This window comes from Alnus glutinosa, chromosome 3, assembly GCF_958979055.1.
Source record: "Alnus glutinosa chromosome 3, dhAlnGlut1.1, whole genome shotgun sequence".
Lineage (NCBI taxonomy): Eukaryota > Viridiplantae > Streptophyta > Magnoliopsida > Fagales > Betulaceae > Alnus > Alnus glutinosa.
The window spans coordinates 9,082,279-9,103,712 of NC_084888.1; the positions used below are offsets into that span (position 1 = coordinate 9,082,279).

Genomic DNA, 21,434 nt, shown 5'->3' on the forward strand with positions numbered 1-21,434 from the left:
ATGGAACTCGGCCCAAATGTCTGAGTTTTGAGAATTCGAATCAAAATAAAATGATTTCCGTTTCGGCCCATAAAAAGCTACTACTGTACCAGTTGGTTGACCCGGTTGGAGAAACGACCCAATAGGCTCGCCTTCTTCGTGAACCACGGTGGTGATCTAATGGAGGTGAAACATCTTCCTGAAACGAAAAGCAACAACAATACGTCATGACCAAGAATCTCACAACCACCGAACTACCACCTCCGACTATGGAACTCGACCTCGACACATTCCTTAACTCTCCCCTCACCAGCGATGACGACGATGACGACCGCGAGAACCCCAACTCTGTCCCTCACCGCACCATTGACGAAATCCTCAACGCCTCCGACTCATCCACGTCATCTTCGCCCCATGCCTCCCCGCCGTCCATCCATCTCCTCCCCTCAGATCCCAAACAAGAAGTCTCTCAGTCCGTAAACGATGCCGTCTCAGTCTCCTCCCCTAAAGCCCCCTCAGAGTCTTCCATCTTCGAAACCCTGACGGTTCAGTCCAAACCAGGCTCCTTCGCTCGGGTCAGGCCCGGCGGTGGGTTCTCGGATGATACGCTTCGGAGGGCGTTGCCGTCGCTGTTCGGCGGGGTCAGACCGAACGCGAAGCCTGGGGCGGCGCTGGCGGCTGCGACGGCAGCGTCGAGGGCTCTGCCGACCCCGCACGCTGCGGCGATAAAGTCGAGGAGGGCCGCGAACTCCCAAGTGGTTTCGGAGGGGTCGGGCTCTGCGAATGGAATTAGTGATGAGAAAATGGGCGACTTTCAGTCTGCTGAGGTTTCGAGAGGAAATGAGGTTTTGGACGGTGTAAAAGATGAGGGTTTTGGTGAGGTTTCTCATGGTAAAGAGGTCGAAAGCGAAGCGGAAAATGTGGCTCAAGTGGATGGATTAAGGGTTAGTGATAACGACGGAGAATTGGCGGAAACAAGCACTTCAATTTCAAATTCCAATGTTGAACCGATGAATGTTGAGGAGGACGCGAGCAATGGAAATCTAGATGAGAATGCTTGTGTGGTGGATGAGAACAACTCTGAAGTTTTGGATGCTGATGGTTCAGGAGACAAGGGCAGTTATTCTTTGGACGAATTTAATGAGAAACGGAAGGTTGAGGAGGACTCGACAATGGAGGCCTTGGAAACACCGGATTTGGGGAAAGAAATGCATGGTTTGAAAGATGACGAAGATATGAGTTCATTATCTGATATTACTGAACTTGTGGAGGAGAGAATTGGGCAGTTGGAGAGTAAGAGAATTAGTAAAAGGGCGGAACAGAAATCACGGGCTTCGATGAAGCCACTGGAGTTAGCTGAGGAGCTTGAGAAGAAGAATGCTTCCACTGGTTTGCATTGGGAAGAGGGTGCAGCTGCTCAGCCAATGAGGCTTGAGGGCGTCCGGAGGGGGTCGACCACGTTGGGATACTTTGATATTGAGGCAGACAATACAATCACACGGACCATTTCTTCTCATCCATGCAGGAGAGATTATGGTTCCCCTCAAGTCTTGGCTGTTCATACTAGTTATATTGCAGTGGGAATGTCAAAGGGGGTCATTTTAGTCGTGCCCAGTAAATATTCCTGTTATAATCCTGACCACACGGACGCAAAGGTTACTTTTACCTCAATTCATTTATATTGCTCTTACTCATTAGTCTTTAATGTTCCTTCAGGGATTCTGTGTTTCTTTGTGATTGCTCTGGTTGAAACTTGAATATATTTTGGGTGTAATTGGAAACGAGGAAGAATGAGCTGTTGCACCCTTTAAAATGATATCAAGTAGCCAATTCTTGGTGTCATATTTGCAAAATTGGAGAAAGTGCAAAAATGCTATTTAATATCAATTGAACTGCTTGTTTCTCTTTCCAAAATGCTCCCATAAATTTCACATGAAAGCATGTGCATACTTGATTCTGTACAGGATGACTTCAATGCATAGATAGCTTTGTATTACTAAAAGAAAACATAATGTAGCAGCTTGAAAAAAAAAAAAAGCATTGATATGCGTACTTAACATAGTGTATTCTGTAAGGATGACTTCAATGCATAAATAGGTTTATATTACTGAAAAGGCACATCATGTAGCGGCATGAGAAGTTTTTTTTGGAGTTTATACTGCATGAGTATATTGGTGCTTCCCCATTGCTATTTAGACAAGCCCTTAGTTTATAGTCATCCATTAGGATATCATTGGTTGGCAGTATTTAGGTTTCTTCTATTACAGAAATTGAATATGTTATGCAAGGAATCTTCCTATTCATGGAAATTTCAGTATGCAAAACATCTGCCTGTGTAGTGAAATTATGAAGCTTCCTAGCACATTTGCACTTGCTGTTTCATTTGTTGGATTAGTTATGATGGAAATAGTTAACTTTACCCAACAAACTATGATGTTTATGTTCCAGATGTTGGTGCTTGGCTTGCAAGGGGATCGATTGCATGCCCCTGTAACTTCCATGTGCTTCAATCAGCAGGGAGACCTGCTCTTAGCTGGTTACAGTGATGGTCATATTACTGTTTGGGACATACAGAGATCATCAGCTGCAAAGGTTATTACTGGAGAGCATACATCACCAATAGTACATACATTGTTTCTGGGCCAGGATTCTCAGGTTACTCGACAATTTAAAGCAGTTACTGGTGATAGTAAGGGTCTGGTTCTGTTGCATGCTTTCTCAGTGGTTCCCTTACTCAATAGGTTCTCCATCAAAACCCAGGTAAAACATTAGTATGCTTTAATATGTGATTTATGATTTTTACCATTGTGTATTATATTCTTATGAGTTGGTATCCTCCCCAAACCAATTATCATATTGTTGCTTGAAATAGTGTCTCCTTGATGGACAAAAAACGGGAATTGTGCTATCAGCTTCACCACTCCTTTTTGACGAATTCTCCGGAGTTGCTTCCCTGTCCTCTCAGGGAAACAATGCAGTTTCTTCCAGCAGTCTTGGTAGTATGGTGGGAGGCGTAGTTGGCGGAGATGCAGGCTGGAAACTCTTTAACGAAGCCTCTTCTTTAGTTGAAGAAGGTGTGGTCATATTTGTCACCCATCAAACTGCTCTGGTGGTATGAAGCCCTCAGATGATTGTGCAAATTCCATGTACCTTTTTCTTGTGAATTGATCTCTTCTTCGTTGTGGCTATATCTTTTCTTTGTTACAGGTAAGGCTCACTCCAACTTTGGAAGTCTATGCTCAACTTTCTAAGCCGGATGGGGTTCGTGAGGGTGCTATGCCTTATACTGCATGGAAATGCATGACACAGTCACGCGGTTCGCCTACTGGTATGCATTGACCGAGTCTCTTGAACTTCATATTGAGGTCTTTGATCTATCTAATATTTGAATTTGTAACAGAAAATATGCCTGCGGAAGCAGCAGAGAGAGTTTCCTTGCTCGCAATTGCTTGGGATCGGAAAGTTCAGGTTGCAAAATTAGTCAAATCAGAGCTAAAAGTATATGGGAAATGGTCTGTTGACAGTCCAGTCCTAGGTCTGGCTTGGTTGGATGACCAGGTACATTTTATTTTTCTGTTCATTTGTCTTGTTTTGTATGTCAATAAAATAATTCACGCTACTTATTTTGTTTCAGTGATTCTTTGCCCAGTAAATAATTGTGTGTTCTCTGTACGTAGTATTTGATTAGTTTCCTACATATAAAATATAAAGTTAAGGGTTTTGTACTTGTGCAGATGCTGGTGGTGCTCACATTAACTGGACAACTCTGTTTGTTCACGAAGGATGGAACTGTGATTCACCAAACAAGATTTTCTGTGGATGGCTCTGGAGGAGATGATCTTGTTGCATATCATACTCACTTCATCAATATCTTCGGGAACCCTGAGAAAGCTTATCACAATTGTATAGCTATAAGAGGAGCTTCTGTATACATACTTGGACCTATGCACCTTATTATTTCTCGCCTTCTCCCATGGAAGGAACGGATTCAGGTACTGAAGAAAGCAGGTGACTGGATGGGTGCGCTGAACATGGCAATGACACTTTATGATGGCCAAGCCCATGGTGTTATTGACCTCCCTAGAAGCTTGGATGCTGTACAGGAGGCCATAATGCCGTACCTGGCAGAGTTGCTTTTGTCATATGTAGATGAAGTTTTTTCCTATATTTCAGTGGCATTTTGCAACCAAATCGAAAAAGTGGAACAACCGGAAAACCCAAATAGTAGAAGCAGTTCTGTGCACTCTGAAATAAAAGAGCAATACACTCGCGTGGGTGGAGTTGCTGTGGAATTCTGTGTTCATATCAAGAGGACTGACATTCTTTTTGATGAAATATTCTCCAAGTTTGTGGCTGTTCAACAGAGAGGTATAATTACACCCATATTTCTTCTTGTGTTAAAGGCTTCAATTACAATGAAGTTTCGATGTCTGGGTTGGTATCCAATTTTTAGTGCAAAATGGTAACTCGATCTTGTGGCAATCATAACAATAAACTCCAAGCATAGAGAGTCGTTCTTTGGAATTTTTTTAACTTGAATGGGTTCAGACTGTTTGGACAGTCAGATTACTGTAGGCTGGCAACAAGACATGTTTGGATGTTCAGGGGAAGATGATCAACTGCGAGAGAAGCAAGCTTTCCTTGGAACAAAACTTTTTCTAATATTATATTCTATTTTACATTTGCTTTTTTAAGTTCAAGTTTGTTATTTAAAAGTAGGACAAGGTTATTAAGCTCTCTTCTAGCACCTTGAGAGTGATTGAATCCATTACTTTTTGATAGTACAAGACTAGGTTGTGGGAATGGTATTTCCTTCTTGATCCACTGTGTGTCTGCCGCAGTTTGATTGGCTGTGAAATATGTGTATTCTTCCATATTTTTGTTGTCACATACAGTAATGTGTCCATTTAGCAGCCTTTAGAAGCTACTGTTATACTGATTTGCCTTTTTCATTACAACTTTTAGACACATTTTTGGAGCTTTTGGAGCCATATATTTTGAGGGATATGCTTGGATCTCTACCACCTGAGGTATTGCTTGATATCCAATTGTTTAGCCGCATTGGCAGCTTAATCATACATCGTGATATTTCTTTTTCCTTCTCTTTGGTAAGATTATGCAAGCACTCGTAGAGCATTATAGCAGCAAGGGGTGGTTACAGCGAGTTGAACAATGCGTCCTTCACATGGATATCTCTTCCTTAGATTTCAATCAGGTCTTACTTTCAAAATCTTTGTTAATTGTTTTCCTTGATTAACTAAATTCATTTGTTATGATTTATTGACTTGACTGGATAATGATTATTTTGTTATTGTGAAGGTTGTCAGGTTATGTAGGGAGCACGGATTATATGGTGCTCTGGTTTATCTCTTCAATAAAGGATTGGATGATTTTAGGGCTCCTTTAGAGGAGCTGTTTGTGGTCTTGCGAAATAGTCTAAAGGAAAGTGCTGCTGCCCTTGGGTATGTTGTGTTGCTATGTTTCATGCATATTCTAATTTATTGAATATGGAAGGTTTTCAAGTATCTTGGCTTCTTATACTAGTTTGCTTCGCTTTTATAAATGTTTTCATGTCAATATTCATAAATTTGACTGACTTTATCACGTTATCCTTGTCTTTGTTGGGGTGGGGGGACTTCATGAATTGGGAGGATTTCCTTATTTTTGATTTATCCAGAAGAATCATTATTAAAATAAGGATGGGAAAACTGTTCCAGTCCTTGTGGTTTGATCTTTTATTAAATCACTCTATAGGGTTGAAATTTGATCCTTTAGGGTTTAATCTGTTATCAAATCACTCCCTCTATCACACATTCACACTTATGTTAAATTTTCTGACGGAATGTCACGTCATATCCAATAGTATTGCAAAACATGTAAAATGCTACATCATAAAATGACATGTCGTTAAAAAAAAGCCCGATCAGCAATGATGTAAAAAACAAATAAAAAAACTGAAGAGAGTTTGCTATGGGAGAGGGGTGGCCGCACGGCCAACCCCAAAATCTCCAACACTCCTTACCTGGTCGAAATGAAGGATGACGATGCCCTTCCAACAACGACAGCTAACACCAAGAAAGAAACCTCGGATTTGAGTCTATTTGGTGAAGGTTGGTACAAGTACTGGGAATTGGCGGCCATTTTGATCCAGGTTCACCAGCACCGTCCCGCTTTGTTGGTCCGCTGGTAACCTCAACTCCCTCTCCGATGACTTCAATATCCCCATCCACGACGATCTGGACATCCTCGTAAGCATTTGTATTCTTTTTTGCGTGTGTTTCTGGAGTTGGATCTTTGAGTGGGATTTGATTGGGGGTACATGAAATGGAGGAGAGGGAGAAGTTGGTGAGGCACGTGCAGGACGTGTACCCCAGCAGTTGTTGGATCAGATTACCAAGGTTCTAGGAGGAGGCCTTCGAGGCTGCCTATGAGGATTTGACCAGCAACATCCCTGTCATCAGAGAGGCTGCCATTACTGAGAGGCATCCCTGCCTACAACAGATGGGTGGCTGACGTAGTCCAGGCCATGTCCGGGTAGTTATGTTAGTTATTTGTAATAAAAGGGCTGGATCCAATCCAGCCCATGGGGGAGCAACTTTTGGAGAATAAGCCGGAGCCCACCTAAACTAGGGTTAGGGTACTAGCTAGGGTTCCTATGTGGACCTATTTAAGACTCAACTCATGTAATACGATGCATGTAATAAAACTATGTTTTCTCCCAAACGTATGGACAGCCGACCTCTGGCTTGGTGAGACGCCAAGACCAAGTTTTTTTACATTCTGTGCAATTTTCTTCTCTTAGCTGCGTCAAAGTGGTATCAGAGCTCACTTCCGATTATTTTCTCAAACGATCGGCGACCCTCGCGTACCAGAATGTTTACTCGGAGTGGACGTTCATATGGAACTGACCACCCATAGGCACCCCCACAAAATGATCGCATCCAGGAACTGATTCAACAGATGACAGCCATGAACAGACGGATTGATTTTCTGTATAACCGCAGTGTTGAAGGTCCGGACGGATCGGGCAGCCATAACAAGGAGGGTGAAACGGAAGGGAATTTACAGAGGGATAATGTCGAAGGAGAGGAGCCACCACCCGTCGGGGGGGAACGGGACCCACCCCCACCTTTCCCTACTCGGGGGGTGCACCAACCACCACCGATGAGGCGCGGGGAGAACGCGGGCTATCAGTTTTACGAAGCCCCACCTCCTCCTCGAGGATTCCATTAGCCCCCCCCCCCCCCCCCCCCCCCCTGGTGAGGCGCGGGGAGATGGCTGATTACGGCGTTGATGAGGCCACTAAACGTGTCCGTATTGACATCCCAGACTTCCATGGTAAGCTCGACCCATATGCCTTCCAGGATTGGATCACATCCTTGGAGGACTACTTTGATTGGTTCGGTTTGGCCGCAGAGCGCAAAGTGCGGTTCGTAAAAATGAAGCTAAAGGGCCAAGCCCGTGTGTGGTGGCAGAGTGTGGCGGACCAGCTGTATCGTCTCCGCCAACCAGCCATTACAGACTGGGATGAGATGTGGCTGAAGCTGCAGGAGAAATACTTGCCGGTGGATTATGAAGAGGTACTCTTTGAGGAGCTCCTCTTTTTGCGACAGGGGACCTCAACGGTGGAAGATTACACCAATAAATTTCATGAACTCAGCATACGCAGCCACATCTCTGAGACTGAACGACAGACCATCGCCAGGTATAGGGCGGGTCTCCGGGAGGACATCCGCAAGGACCTTTTAACTGTCAGGCTGGTCAGTGTGGAGGAGGCATACCAGCTAGCTCTGCGACTGGAACAACAATCGCGGGGGAGTCAGATATGAAGGAATGTGCAGTACCAAGGAGGAGGAAACCCACGAGGGAATCATGTAGGAGGCAGCAACCGAGTCCCTCCCAATGGGGTGGATCGTTTTCCACCACAAACAGCACCCCAAGCGAGTCGTGGGGGAGTTGACAGGGAGGACAGGAAGGGCAAGGCAGTAGTGAACAGTAGGTATGACAAGTCAAAGGAAGAGTGTTTCAAGTGTGGAGGTCGAGGCCACTTTGCCATCGTCTGTCCCTCAAGGGACCAGAAGTTTACTTTGGTGTGCAGCGACACTACCCCAAAGCCAGACGGGGATGTGCCCCTATTAGAAGACAGCGGCAGCAATGATGAAGTACCCGAAGAGGTGCTGGAGGGTTCTCGATTGCCCGTGTGCGTGATTCGGCGCGCCTTAATCGGGAAGCGTATGGAGGAGCGTGAGCAGGAGGACTGGCTCAGGAACAACATATTCCATACCCGAGTCGAACATAAAGGTAAGGTCTTGAACCTCATTATAGATAATGGGAGCGGGATGAACGTTGTCTCGCAAGAGATAATTCGCAAGCTGAAACTGCCCTCAGAAGCGCACCCGAGCCCCTACAAGTTGAGTTGGGTGGATGATACGTCGATCTCAGCACGACAACGCTGCTTAGTCTCGTTTTCGTTGGGCCAGCATTACCACGATGCCATCTGGTGCGATGTGATCCCAATGATGGCCTGCCATGTACTGCTGGGGCGCCCCTGGTTATACAACAGGAAGGTAAAGTATGATGGCTATAAAAATACCTATTCTTTTTTGTTGAATGGTAGGAAGATTGTGCTGCAGCCTTTACGGATTCAGGAATTTGAGCAACCAAAGGAGGAAAACAGAGTGCTAACCATGAGAGGTTTCTCTCAAGCTTGTCGGGAAGTGGGGCATATTTTTGTTTTGGTGACTAAGCCTATCCAGCCCAACAAAGCCATGGAGTGTCCCCAGGAGGTACGAAGTCTCTTGCAGGAGTTTGTAGACCTCATGACAAAGGAACTTCCCCAGTCCCTACCACCTCCACTGGATATCCAACACGCCACCGACTTGGTGCCAAGTGCATCTCTCCCCAACTTGCCCGCATACAGGATGAGCCCTGAGGAGCACCTAGAGCTGCAAAGACAGGTTCAAGACCTCTTGGACAAGGGTTTCATTCGAGAGAGCCTCAGCCCATGTGTAGTACCAGCACTTCTGACTCCCAAGAAGGACGGCACCTGGCGTATGTGCATAGACAGCCGGGCTATTAACAAGATCACGGTTAAATACCGCTTCCCCATCCCTCGGCTTGATGATATGTTAGACGAGCTACATGGGTCGACGATCTTCTCCAAGCTAGACCTCCGAAGTGGCTTCCATCAAATCCGAATCCGGCCCGGTGATGAGTGGAAAACAGCCTTCAAGACCCGAGATGGATTGTTTGAGTGGCTTGTTATGCCATTCGGCCTCACGAATGCCCCAAGTACTTTTATGCGAGTGATGAACCAAGCACTAAAGCCTTTCATTGGCAAGTTTGTGGTCGTTTATTTCGATGACATACTCATATACAGCCGGGACTACGATGAACATGTGGGTCATCTTCGACAAGTGCTCCTCACCTTACGGTTTGATCGGTTTTTTCTACACTTGAAAAAGTGTGCTTTTGCCCAATCCTCTATTGTTTTCCTTGGTTTTATAGTGTCTGCGCAGGGCATTTCTGTCGACCCCTCCAAAGTCCAAGCTGTGACGGATTGGCCTTCCCCATCCAACGTGCATGAAGTTCGTAGTTTCCACGGCCTCGCCTCTTTCTACAGGCGCTTTATCAAAAATTTCAGCTCCATTATGGTACCAATTACAGAGTGTACCAAGAATGGGCCTTTTCAGTGGACTCCTGTGGCGCAACGGGCATTCGAGAATGTCAAGAAGAAGCTCACCGAGGCCCCGGTACTGCAGCTGCCCAATTTTGAACACCCGTTCGAAGTGGCGTGCGATGCTTCCCACGTGGGCATAGGCGGAGTTCTTAGTCAACAGGGGCACCCAATAGCTTTTTACAGTGAGAAGCTTAATGATACCCGGCGCCGGTACTCAACCAATGATCTCGAATTTTATGCCCTCGTACAATCTCTCAAGCATTGGCGGCACTACCTCATCCATAGGGAGTTTGTGCTCTACACAGATCATGACTCTCTGCGCCACATAAATTCCCAGAAGCACCTCAACGCCCGCCATGCCCGGTGGGTCGATTTCATGCAGCAGTTTTCCTTCGTGCTTAAGCACAAGGCGGGAACAGAGAACAAAGTGGCCGATGCCCTTAGCAGGAAACAGCAACTGCTTGCTACCCTTACCGTGGAGGTTACGGCTTTCACTGAAATCAAGCAGCAATACCGAAATGCCCTGATTTTGGTAAGCCTTATGACCACCTGTCTGCGGGTGCAACACCTGCACTGGCCAAATTCACCCTCATTGAGGGGTTCCTTTTCCACAATAACCGATTGTGTTTGCCGAAGACCTCTGTGCGAGAATTTGTAGTCACTGAGCTGCACGCTGGAGGCATAGCAGGGCACTTTGGCAAGGATAAAACAGCTCACCTGGTTGAGGACCGATTTTACTGGCCCGGGCTGAGGCGCGATGTCAACACCGTGGTGCAACGCTGCCGTGTGTGCCAATTAGCCAAGGGAGCCAAACAGAATACGGGTTTGTATAACCCACTTCCAATCTCGGACGGCCCATGGGAAGATATTAGCATGGATTTCATTTTGGGGCTACCACGGACGGTGCGGGGCCATGACTCCATATTTGTAGTGGTGGATCGTTTCTCAAAAATGGCCCATTTCCTGCCTTGTTCTCGCACCTATGATGCATCGCGGGTTGCGTCCTTGTTCTTCACCGAGGTGGTCCGTCTGCATGGCTTACCTAAAACCATTATTTCCGATAGGGATGTGAAGTTCGTGAGCTACTTTTGGAAGACACTTTGGGCGAAGTTGGGAACCCAACTAAAGTTCTCCAGCGCTTTCCACCCCCAAACTGACGGGCAGACCGAAGCTGTTAACAGGAGCTTAGGGAACCTCCTGTGCTGCCTTGTCCAAGACCACACCCCTATGTGGGACCTCCTCCTCGCCCAGGCTGAATTTGCGTATAATAATTTTGTCAACCGCAGCACGGGTCGCTCTCCGTTTGAGGTAGTTACCGGCACAACTCCGCGAACACCAGTTGATCTCTTATCATTGCCCCTCCCCATGCGTGTTAGTGCAGAGGCCGACGACTTTGTGGCCCATCTCCAGTCGATCCATGCTGAGGTGCGACGACAAATTGCTCTCCATAACGACAATTATAAACTACGGGTGGACAGTCACAGGCGGCATGTTGAGTTCCAACCCGGCGATTTGGTGCTCATCCATCTCCATCCAAAACGTTTTCCCAAGGGCCGTTCACAAGCTCCACCCTCGAAAAGCTGGCCCGTTCAAGATCCTCAAGCGTTTAGGCCTCAACGCCTATCTACTTGACCTACCACCTAATGTGTCCTACAGTCCCATCTTTAACGTGGTTGACCTCACTTTGTACCCTGGCCATGCAGTTGATCCTCTGCTCGATCCGCCTACCTTTCCTGCACCAGCCACTATTAAGCCCCGTGATGAGATCAAAGCCATCCTTGATGATTAGCTCGTGTCCACCAGGAGGGGAGGCTATCAGAAGTTCCTTGTTAAGTGGAAGAATCGGCCTATGTCCGATTGTTGCTGGCTCCAGACCGAGGAAATCCAGCGCCTAAACCCTGATCTTTATGAGTTTTACCAGGCCCAATATTCGTCGGAGTCGAATACTTTCCCAGAGGGAGGGAATTGACGTAGTCCAGGCCATGTCCGGGTAGTTATGTTAGTTATTTGTAATAAAAGGGCTAGATCCAATCCAGCCCATGGGGGAGCAACTTTTGGAGAATAAGCCCGAGCCCACCTAAACTAGGGTTAGGGTACTAGCTAGGGTTCCTATGTGGACCTATTTAAGACTCAACTCATGTAATACGATGCATGCAATAAAACTATGTTTTCTCCCAAACGTATGGACAGCCGACCTCTGGCTTGGTGAGACGCCAAGACCAAGTTTTTTTACGTTCTGTGCAATTTTCTTCTCTTAGCTGCGTCAGTGGCTGTGACACCCCCTTCCACAGTCTGCTCTTAGTTTTTTTTTTTTTTTTTTTTTAATGTTGTGGCATTTTGCACGTGTTGCAATACTATTGGGTATGATGTGGCATTTGTCAAAAAAATTAATAGGACTGTGACAGAGGGAGTGATTTGATAACAGATTAAACTTTAAGGATTGATTTGATAAAAGGTCAAACCCTAGGTATTGTAACTGTATTCCCCCCCTACCCCCCCCCCCCCCCCCCCCCCAAAAAAAAAAAAAAAAAAAAAACTCTTTTAAGGAACTCTAAGCAGTGTCAGTATAACATCATGTTAAGAATATAGTGTTCGAGGAACTGCAAATAATCCTAATCTTAAGAAGCTTCCAATCAGCTGGGTTGAATTAGGGCTGCAGCTGCTGGGACTATGTAACATGGAGTTGGAGTCAAATTTCAATCAGTGTGCAAGCTTTCGTCTTCCTCCTCCCTTCACCTTATCTCCCTCATGTCAATTTCCTAATTCTAATTTATGATAGTTTGTAAAATGAAAGAAGTTTTGAGGACATCAAAAGGATGGTGGTAGAGCTTAAGTATTTCTTCTTCAATACTCTTTACCTTTAGACAGCTACGTTTGTCTATCCTAATATGCTTAGTTTTCATGATTTTTTTTTTTAATCTTTTTTCTCATTGGAGCTATGTGTTTCTCTTGTATACTTCATATGTACTTGGATTGCCTTCTTTCTTTTTCTTTTTTTTTTTCTTTTTTTTCTTTTTTTTCATTTTTTAATGATATTTTGATTACTTATCAAAACAAAATTATGATAATATGTGCAGTCCTCATTGGAAACTCATTTGTTGAGAACACATGTAAAAGATACTTTTTCTGGCTTTTTTCTATCTCATCTGTGCCTACTTTTTTTGTTTTTATTTTATAAACCGTGAACAAAAACTATCAAATTGGGTGTCAAAACATGAGCCTTTTAGTAGTGGTTGGTAGTGTAAACATTTACTGGGAATTATAAAAATACTATGCAAAATTTGAGGAAAAGGTAGTTTAAACTTTTGATTGAATAAAATGTCTTGTGGCATATGACTCTGATAGAGTATCTTGGAGAGATGTTACTTTATTCTAGTATGGTAGTCATAGAATTACAGAAAATATCTTCACGGAGTTATGGAATTGGATGGATTGATTGAAGTATTAACTGTATTCATATTTGTACTGTTTTTTACGTTTTTTGGCTTCTTATAATTAGATTTCTGACTTCTCATGATCAGTTTTCTATTACCGCTTTTCACCTTTTCCTTTTGTTCTTGCTAACAGGTTTAGGATGCTTGTTTATCTGAAATACTGCTTTTCAGGTCTTGCTTTTCCACCGGGTAAGGATTTATTGTTGGTGGGATTGTTCAATCGATCTATTAAAAGACCCGTTTTGCAAGTAAATGCGAAAATGGCTCTATGGATATTGCATTTTCCTACAAGTTAAGGGTTGGTAATTGAGTTGAGTCTAGAACTTTCTAGATGTCTTTAAGTGTCTTGGGTTTATTTTCTTTGAATTTAAAGTAGTCTTTTATTGGGTTTTATTAGGTCTTTTGTTTACTAGTCAAATTAGGAGTCTTAATCATAATAGGTTAAATTGTCGATGAGTATACATAACTATGCTTTATCATACTTAAAGAATTGAGAGATTTTGATAATGGAATATTGAGATTCGAGGATTGAGCAAGCTTGCCTAGTGTTCTTCTCTCTTCTTGTTTTTCTAAATGTGTAGCTTTTGAGTACTAATATCAGTGTCAATATTAATTACTTATTGTATATATATATCTGTCATGCTAGGAATAGCCTGGGTACAGGCTGGTACCAGTATTATGACTTTATTTGCAAATGTTTTTGTTGCTACTTAATATTCATAAAAGGGGGACCTGTCTACTTTCTTCATTCTGCATGTATAGGACTTTCTATTACTTCAAAATGGTATTAGTTGTTAATATTCCAGCCTTAATTCCCATGACGTGATTAACCTTGAAGCTTGTCATTGTTATGAGACACTGAGCATTTGAGTGTCGAAAGGTGACCTGTTTCTCTTGCAAAGCTGTTAATTGTATTGCCTGGTCTCTAGATTTTGCGCTGGATTTAAGTGTTATGGAATGAGTACAAGGCATTCAAGCAGGAGTATCTTGCTTCTTTCTATAATGTACATGGTTTGAAGCTGTAGCATTTGTACAGCTTCATTTCAATGTGTGCAGGATGGAACTGATTTAGAAACATTGAAGCCAAAAGTTTGCCTTTTGCAGGACAAGGAACTCTACCCACTACACGCTTGCCATCACTTAGGACCGAACTTCTACAATTTCTATTAGAAAAATCTGATGCCCTGAACTCACAAACAGTTTCAAGCTTATCATCTGGAGGAGCATACCTGAACCTGTATCATCTCTTAGAGTTAGATACTGAAGCTACTTTAGATGTTTTGAGATGTGCTTTTGTAGAAGATGAAATCCCAAGACCCGACTTTTCATTGCATGATTCAGCAGATGAAAATATGGAGGTGAAAAAAGAAGATGATAATGGCGGTAAAAAATTATTGGTTCAAGATACGTTGAATGCTCTTGTTCATATTCTTAATAGGGACATCTTCCAAACAGAGAGGTATGGTAGTGAAGATGTCATTGGATCAGTTGAAGAGTGGCCTTCAAAGAAAGACTTAGGTCATATATATGAGTTTATAGCGTACTATGTTGCATGTAGAAGAGCTAATGTCTCAAAAAGTGTACTGAGTCAGATTTTAGAGTATTTAACATCAGAGAATACTTTTCCACCTAATGTTTCCACACATCGTATAATTTCAAAAAGAAGAGAGAAGCAGGTGCTTGCCCTTCTAGAAGCAGTGCCTGAGACTGACTGGAATGATTCTCATGTGTTAGATCTATGTGAGAAAGCACAATTTTACCAGGTATGTTTACACATACTTCTTATGAGTTTTTGCCTGGAAGCATATTGCCACAATCTAGAAATTCTCTGTTTTTGTTACCTGTAATATCAGCTCTATTGTAATTTTATAGGTTTGTGGCTTAATTCATAGTATCAGACACCAGTATCTTGCTGCTTTGGATAGCTATATGAAAGATGTAGATGAACCCATTCATGCATTCTCCTTTATCAACAAAACATTGTTACTGCTGAGTGACAGAGAACTTGCTGCTTTTCAATCAGCTGTCATTTCTCGGATACCGGAGCTGGTTGACTTAAGCAGGTAGTGTTTTTTATTGTTGAAGTTATCTGTGGGTCTTGTTTAAATGGTAACCAGGATATTTTGTTGCTCAGGAATTTATTTATTCTGCATTTGATCTCATGCATTTCTGATCCTTCTCAGAGAGGGTTCGTTCTTCTTGGTCATTGATCATTTCAACAAAGAAGCTTCTCATATCCTGTCTGAACTTCACTCTCATCCACGAAGCCTTTTCCTCTATTTAAAAACGGTCATTGAGGTTCATTTATCTGGCACCCTCAATTTCTCTTATTTAAGACAAGAAGATTTTATGGATTCTTCTGATGGAAGAAGGATAAAGGATCAGGCAAGAGGACTTGAGTTCTACATGGAAAAGATCTCTGATTTCCCCAAGTTCCTGCGTAATAATCCGGTTGAAGTGACTGATGAGATGATTGAGCTTTATCTGGAGGTGAGCATTTGTAAAACTATATCTGAATTTTAAGTATTAAATGATTGACGTTGCGTTTGGAACTTGAATTTGGATTTGGAATGCAGAGATTCAAAAGCATTTGGAAACCTTTTGTATACATAGAAGTATTTCAAATCCAGAATTTTAAGTTTCTTATTTGGATACTTTACATGCTTATGAATTTGAATTTGAAATCTCTCTTCCTTCGAACTTGCACCAGTGAATATTTAACCTAACTTTTTTTTTTTTTTTTTTTTGCTGAAGAAGGTATTGCTTTGTGCACTTGTTGGTGGCTTGGTGCAATAGTCACTGATAATAATCAGGCAAAAAAAGGCACTCTACAGAAAAAATGAAAAAAAGAAAAAAAAAGAAAAAAAAAAAAAGAAAAAAAGAAAAAGAAAAAAAAAAGGGAGCTTTTATCCCAGAGTAAGTCTATGCCATCAATTGCTCTGCATTCACCCACTAAGTCCTCCATATGCCCAAGCCTATTTCCCCAAACTTAAATTCTTCCTAGTAACAGCCCAAGCCCTGAACTTCACTCATATCCAAAGACTCAGTTGGTGAACGACTCAGTTAAGGGTAACACTGAGTCTAGGGTGAGGAGATGCTGCAATTTTCTCGCCTTAACAAAACCAGATGAGAAAACGGGTTTGAAGCCGAAATATTGTGGTTGTTGCTTTTTGTTTGAAAGGGATTTCTAACATTTATGAAAAGGAGTTTGAGGGCAAAACCAAAACATGTATTGGTTTCATTTCCTTTGCCACTCTGATTTTCTTGCCCTCCAGACACAACCCTAATGAGATAAATCTAGAATACATACGGAACTGATAGATTAAGTGTTATGCTTTGGCTTTGGGGTTTGGGTTGGAGAAATTCAGGAGTGAAGAGCCACACTAATGGAGTCATCAAAGGTCCATGTGGAAGCTTGGTTGATTTGTCAAATTGCGACAGGTCGATATCAGATTTAATCTGAAATCAGTTAATATTGTGTTCTAATATCCTGGGAGGTTTTGATCAAAATCAATATCCTTTTTAAAAGGACCAACCAAACAAAGGATTTGGATTTGGGGTGTCAAATCCAAATCTGCTCTATGCAAATCCACTTGTCCAAGCAAGGCATGTTCAGTCTTATATTTTGGTTTTTGATGCTCTTGTTATTTAGTCATTGTGAACTCTAGTGCTCTTTCCTACTCCCTCACTCCTACAACCACAAAAGATACTATTTGCTCAGCTGTTCCCTTTTTTTTTTTCAGTGATTTGGGGTTGGCAATAAAGATCTTGTTTCGTCACTCTGCTCATTCGTACATACATTTGTCTAGATTATGCTGACTTATGTTATGGCCCTCTTAATGTTCTTACTTTCCTTTTAGTTATTTCTCATAGATTTTCTTGTAGCACTATATTGGGTGATAGCACCTCAGATACTAAATGTTTTGCATTTTACTTTTGCAGCTATTATGTCAGTATGAACCTGGTTCAGTTCTCAAATTCCTGGAGACATTTGATAGCTATCGTGTGGAACACTGTTTACGCCTGTGCCAGGAATATGGGATTATAGACGCAGCCGCATTCTTATTAGAAAGGGTTGGTGATGTGGGGAGTGCTCTTTTACTTACACTTTCAGGTCTTGATAGCAAATTTGTTGAGCTAGATACTGCGGTGGGAGGTTTAGTTTCTAATGTGGCTTTGAGTTCTGCTGCTGGTACAGAGTATCTCCGCACCTTATTATATATGAAGGAGGTATGTATATATGACTTTTAATCGGAAGATATGTTTAAGCTTCTAGTGTATGCATGTATGACTCTTGTAAACCTTCATATTGATTCTGGTATTTCTCTTACAGGTGAATGATATACACAATATATTGAATGCCTGTATTGGATTGTGCCAGCGGAACACCCCTCGTTTGAACCCTGAGGAGTCAGAGACACTCTGGTTCAGATTACTTGACTCGTAAGTTAAACATCAATCTTGCTTTTGCTTTCTTGCTTATGTTAGATCTTTCCATAGGTGTTTTTCATTGCAAGATCGTCAGATCAGTATATAATCATCCATTATAGCAGTTTGTCTTATACTGATTACTTGATAGTCATGATGATATGATAGACATCCATTTGTAGGATATAATGGAGTAAATCTATACATGCACCTAAAAAAGAGCAGGATAATATGGCACTTTATGAGAAGCATATTCATTCCATGGTCCCGAGTCGTATTATGTTCGCTGAGTTTTTACATTCATGTTCTTTTGTTTCCTCTTATTAGAGGCACTTTTGTATACTTCATGTGTACTTGAGTTGCGCCCCTCTGCTCTTTTTATTGAATTTTATTACGTATAAAAATAAAAAATAAAAAATAAATCATTCCATAACACCACGCATATTATTTTCTTTAATAACAAAAGATTGAGAAAAACTCACATTTTTTTTCGATGATCATATAGTTTTGGGGGACATAAAAGTTCTATAAACTGTTATTTTCTCTATTCCTGTGGTTCAATAGTGGCAGAAACTCTTATTAGGCTTTGGTTCCTCTCTCTTGCTTACTGGATTTAATTGCTTTTCTCTTAATGCCTAAGCACTCGGTGTTACTCTTTCGTCATTATTATTATTATTATTTTTTTTCTGTTACTTCTTATGAGATGACTTTGTGCGTGTGTGCGGTTCATGCGATAGGTATGAAACACTAGCAAGTCACAGTTACCAATTTGGTTTTGCAATGTTTCTGGGGATTATAAAAATTTCTGTAGCAATTGAAAAACACGATCAAATGACTGATATGCAAATATTTTTAATAGTAATATTAGATTACTTTTGTAGAGTTCCAATAACTTACATTAAAATGATAAATGGGAATCAATGTAATAATTTCTTATGAGTAGTTAATGCTGTCTAAGAAGGATAAATGTGATCTTATATGATTTAGTTGCATCTGAAATGGTGGCAATGAGCTGTAGTTCAAATGGCCCCTTCTCCCCCTCTAAAAATGGGGAGGAAGGTGAGTTGTGAATTCAAGGCCCATTGTGTGTGTATAACTTAACTAATCAAGAAAAACAGGAGTTGGACATGAAATGGTGAAGCGGGTTCCATGCTTCAGGATAAGTTTAACTTCTATAAGATGATAAACTCTCATATTTTTTTATTTGGTCAGAGCAGCGGTTCATTTCGATAGTTTCCTCTTGAAAACCAATAAACGATAGAGATAAACAAGGAAAGACCTGAATGTGTTATCAAGGCTCAGGTTATCATTATTTATGGAATGTTAAGCCTTTACTTGATCTTCAAAGAGAAACGGTGAAAAGAAATAGCCAGAAGTGTAGTTTCACTTGTTTGTTTTCACGCTAACAACTTTTCTGCTCTTTGAAAGTTGCTGTATATGTAATTTGTCTTAGGAGGAAGTTATTATATTCTGAAGAATTAAGATTCATACCTTTGCAATTTTGCTTCAGTGCTAGTTATTCACTCACATTCATTGCAGGTTTTGTGACCCTCTAATGGGTTCATATAGTGATGAAATGGTGTCTAGAGGAGAAAATCATGTTCAAATGCAACCTGAATCATCAGCCTTACAAGAGGATGAAGATGCAGGCATAGTTAAGTGGAGAATCTCAAAATCCCATAGAGGGGCTCATATCTTGAGGAAATTGTTCTCTCAGTTCATCAAAGATATTGTCGAGGGAATGATAGGATATGTTCGCCTTCCAACTATCATGTCCAAACTCCTCTCTGACAATGGCAGCCAGGAGTTTGGTGATTTTAAACTTACCATATTGGGCATGCTTGGAATATATGGCTTTGAAAGACGAATTCTGGTAATTTGTGTTTTGAGCTCATGATGTGCTTTAGTCGTAAGGTCTGGCTTATTTATCCTCGTGTTGCATGAATTCATGTATTACGGATGAGATATGATACATTTACAACTTCTGCACAATTCTAACAACTTTTCTTTTTAAAAATCAATTATTGGATATGTAGGACCTACATGTAAGAAAACATATCCAATGGTTAATTTGAAAAAAAAGTTGTTGGAGTTGTATAGAAGTTGTAAACGTATTATTTCTCATTACGATTTACTTTTTGCATCTTTGTTAAGGTTTAACAATGCCAACAGGCATAAAGTTATAAAGGTTCTTCATGTGAATTTTGAGTTGTTTAGTATGATTCTGTAAAGCAGTTTTAGTTTAAGATCCATGAATAAATTTGCATTCCACCTTTTTTGTGAATTTAGTGTCTCCTCATAGTTAATGCTATGAATTTGGAAGTCTTGTATCTAATTCTGACCAAGGGTTGGACGGGATGTTACACTTAGTATTTATGCTATGCAGAAGTAAGCAGCAAAGTTTGCATCAATGGGTCAGGTTTTAGATACAAGTAAAGCTAGCTTGTAGCCATGTTCATTCACCCTGGTCCTCAAATTAGTGACATTTTAACTCTACTGGAATATCTAATTAACATTTGCATTTTCAATTCCTGACTTTCTTTTTCCTTAAGTTAGATGTAATGGTGTTTTAGTCAACTGTGATTATTATTTATTCCAAAGTGGTATTTTTCTTATTGATTTAAATTACTTATGTTGTTATTTTAGGATACTGCCAAATCCTTAATAGAGGATGATACATTCTATACCATGAGCTTACTCAAGAAGGGGGCCTCTCATGCATATGCACCCCGGAGTTTTATATGTTGTATATGTAATTGCCTGCTCATGAAGGACTCTTCTAGTTTTAGCATTCGAGTTTTTAATTGTGGCCATGCAACTCATCTCCAATGCGAAGTTCCAGAAAATGAAGCAGAAAGTAGAGGCACCTCATCTGGATGCCCAATTTGTATGCCGAAGAAGAAATCTCAGAAAGCGAAAAATAAATCGATTCTTCCAGAAAATGGTTTAGTGAGTAAATTGTCATCGAGACCCCAACAAACACGTGGAACTAATATTCTACACCCGCATGAAAGTGATGCATCAGAGAATCCATATGGGCTTCACCCAATTTCACGGGTAAAACGTTATATTTTCTTATAGTTATCGTTTACCATTATCATTTCTGTTTCGCGGACTTTACAGACATTGAAAATTAATCAAAGGTGAACTGAATGCTGCAGTTTGAGATCTTGGCTAGTTTGCAGAAAGACCAGAGATTAGTCCAGATAGAAAACGTGCCTCAGTTGAGGCTTGCACCGCCAGCTGTTTATCATGAAAGAGTGAAGAAAGGAACGGATATTTTTACTGGAGAAAGTAGCAATGGCCTTGCAAAAATAGAGAAACAAAGCAAAAACAGGCAACTGAGGGATCTAAGAGTAAAGGGATCATCTCGGTTCCCTTTAAAATCAAGTATATTCGGTGAGTTTTGTTCTTAATTCTAACATTCTTGTGATGCTGTTCAACTCTAACACATGGGAGACACTTCTTCAGGCAAACAGAAGACCAGCAAGCGGTAATGCGAGCGTCGTGTATTAAATAGAGCACTAACAATACTGGAGATGATAAAAACCACGTTGGCAGAGTTTTTGACTTCTCTTTTTTCTTTCTTTCTTTTTTGTTGTTGTATATTTTCATATTTGATCTGTGTTGATATTATTAATTTTTGTAAGTAGAATAAATCGTATGTCGAACAATTGAAAGGTAATTATAATGAAATTGAAATAGATTCAAACGGTTAATGAGGAATATTTTTTTTTTTTTTTTTTGAATTCCTGGTGTGTTCTTTTGGGATTGCAAAATCTGTAGATTTGTAGGAAAAATCAAATAAGTAGAAGCAATGGTGCCCCTGAGTGGGGGAGACTAGAGCTGTAGTAATAATGACCTATGAGATTAGACTAGTGTTAACGTGCGAGTGAGTTTAATGAATTTGGGAA

The 21,434-nt window shown here is 41.4% G+C and overlaps 1 protein-coding gene across 1 annotated transcript; it reads left to right on the top strand.

Annotated features, from left to right (window-relative positions):
- Positions 1-90: 90 nt before the first annotated feature.
- Positions 91-21,239, top strand: LOC133862590 (uncharacterized). Its single transcript, XM_062298429.1, has 19 exons — positions 91-1,634; positions 2,428-2,739; positions 2,852-3,091; positions 3,187-3,307; positions 3,380-3,537; positions 3,714-4,347; positions 4,945-5,009; positions 5,093-5,194; positions 5,299-5,441; positions 13,226-13,281; positions 14,197-14,855; positions 14,965-15,155; positions 15,276-15,582; positions 17,035-17,322; positions 17,426-17,535; positions 19,060-19,393; positions 20,167-20,577; positions 20,682-20,919; positions 20,992-21,239. Exons 1-19 carry the CDS (start codon positions 207-209, stop codon positions 21,015-21,017), a joined length of 5,823 nt encoding a protein of 1,940 aa, XP_062154413.1. The 5' UTR covers positions 91-206; the 3' UTR covers positions 21,018-21,239.
- The last annotated feature ends 195 nt before the right edge of the window (positions 21,240-21,434 follow it).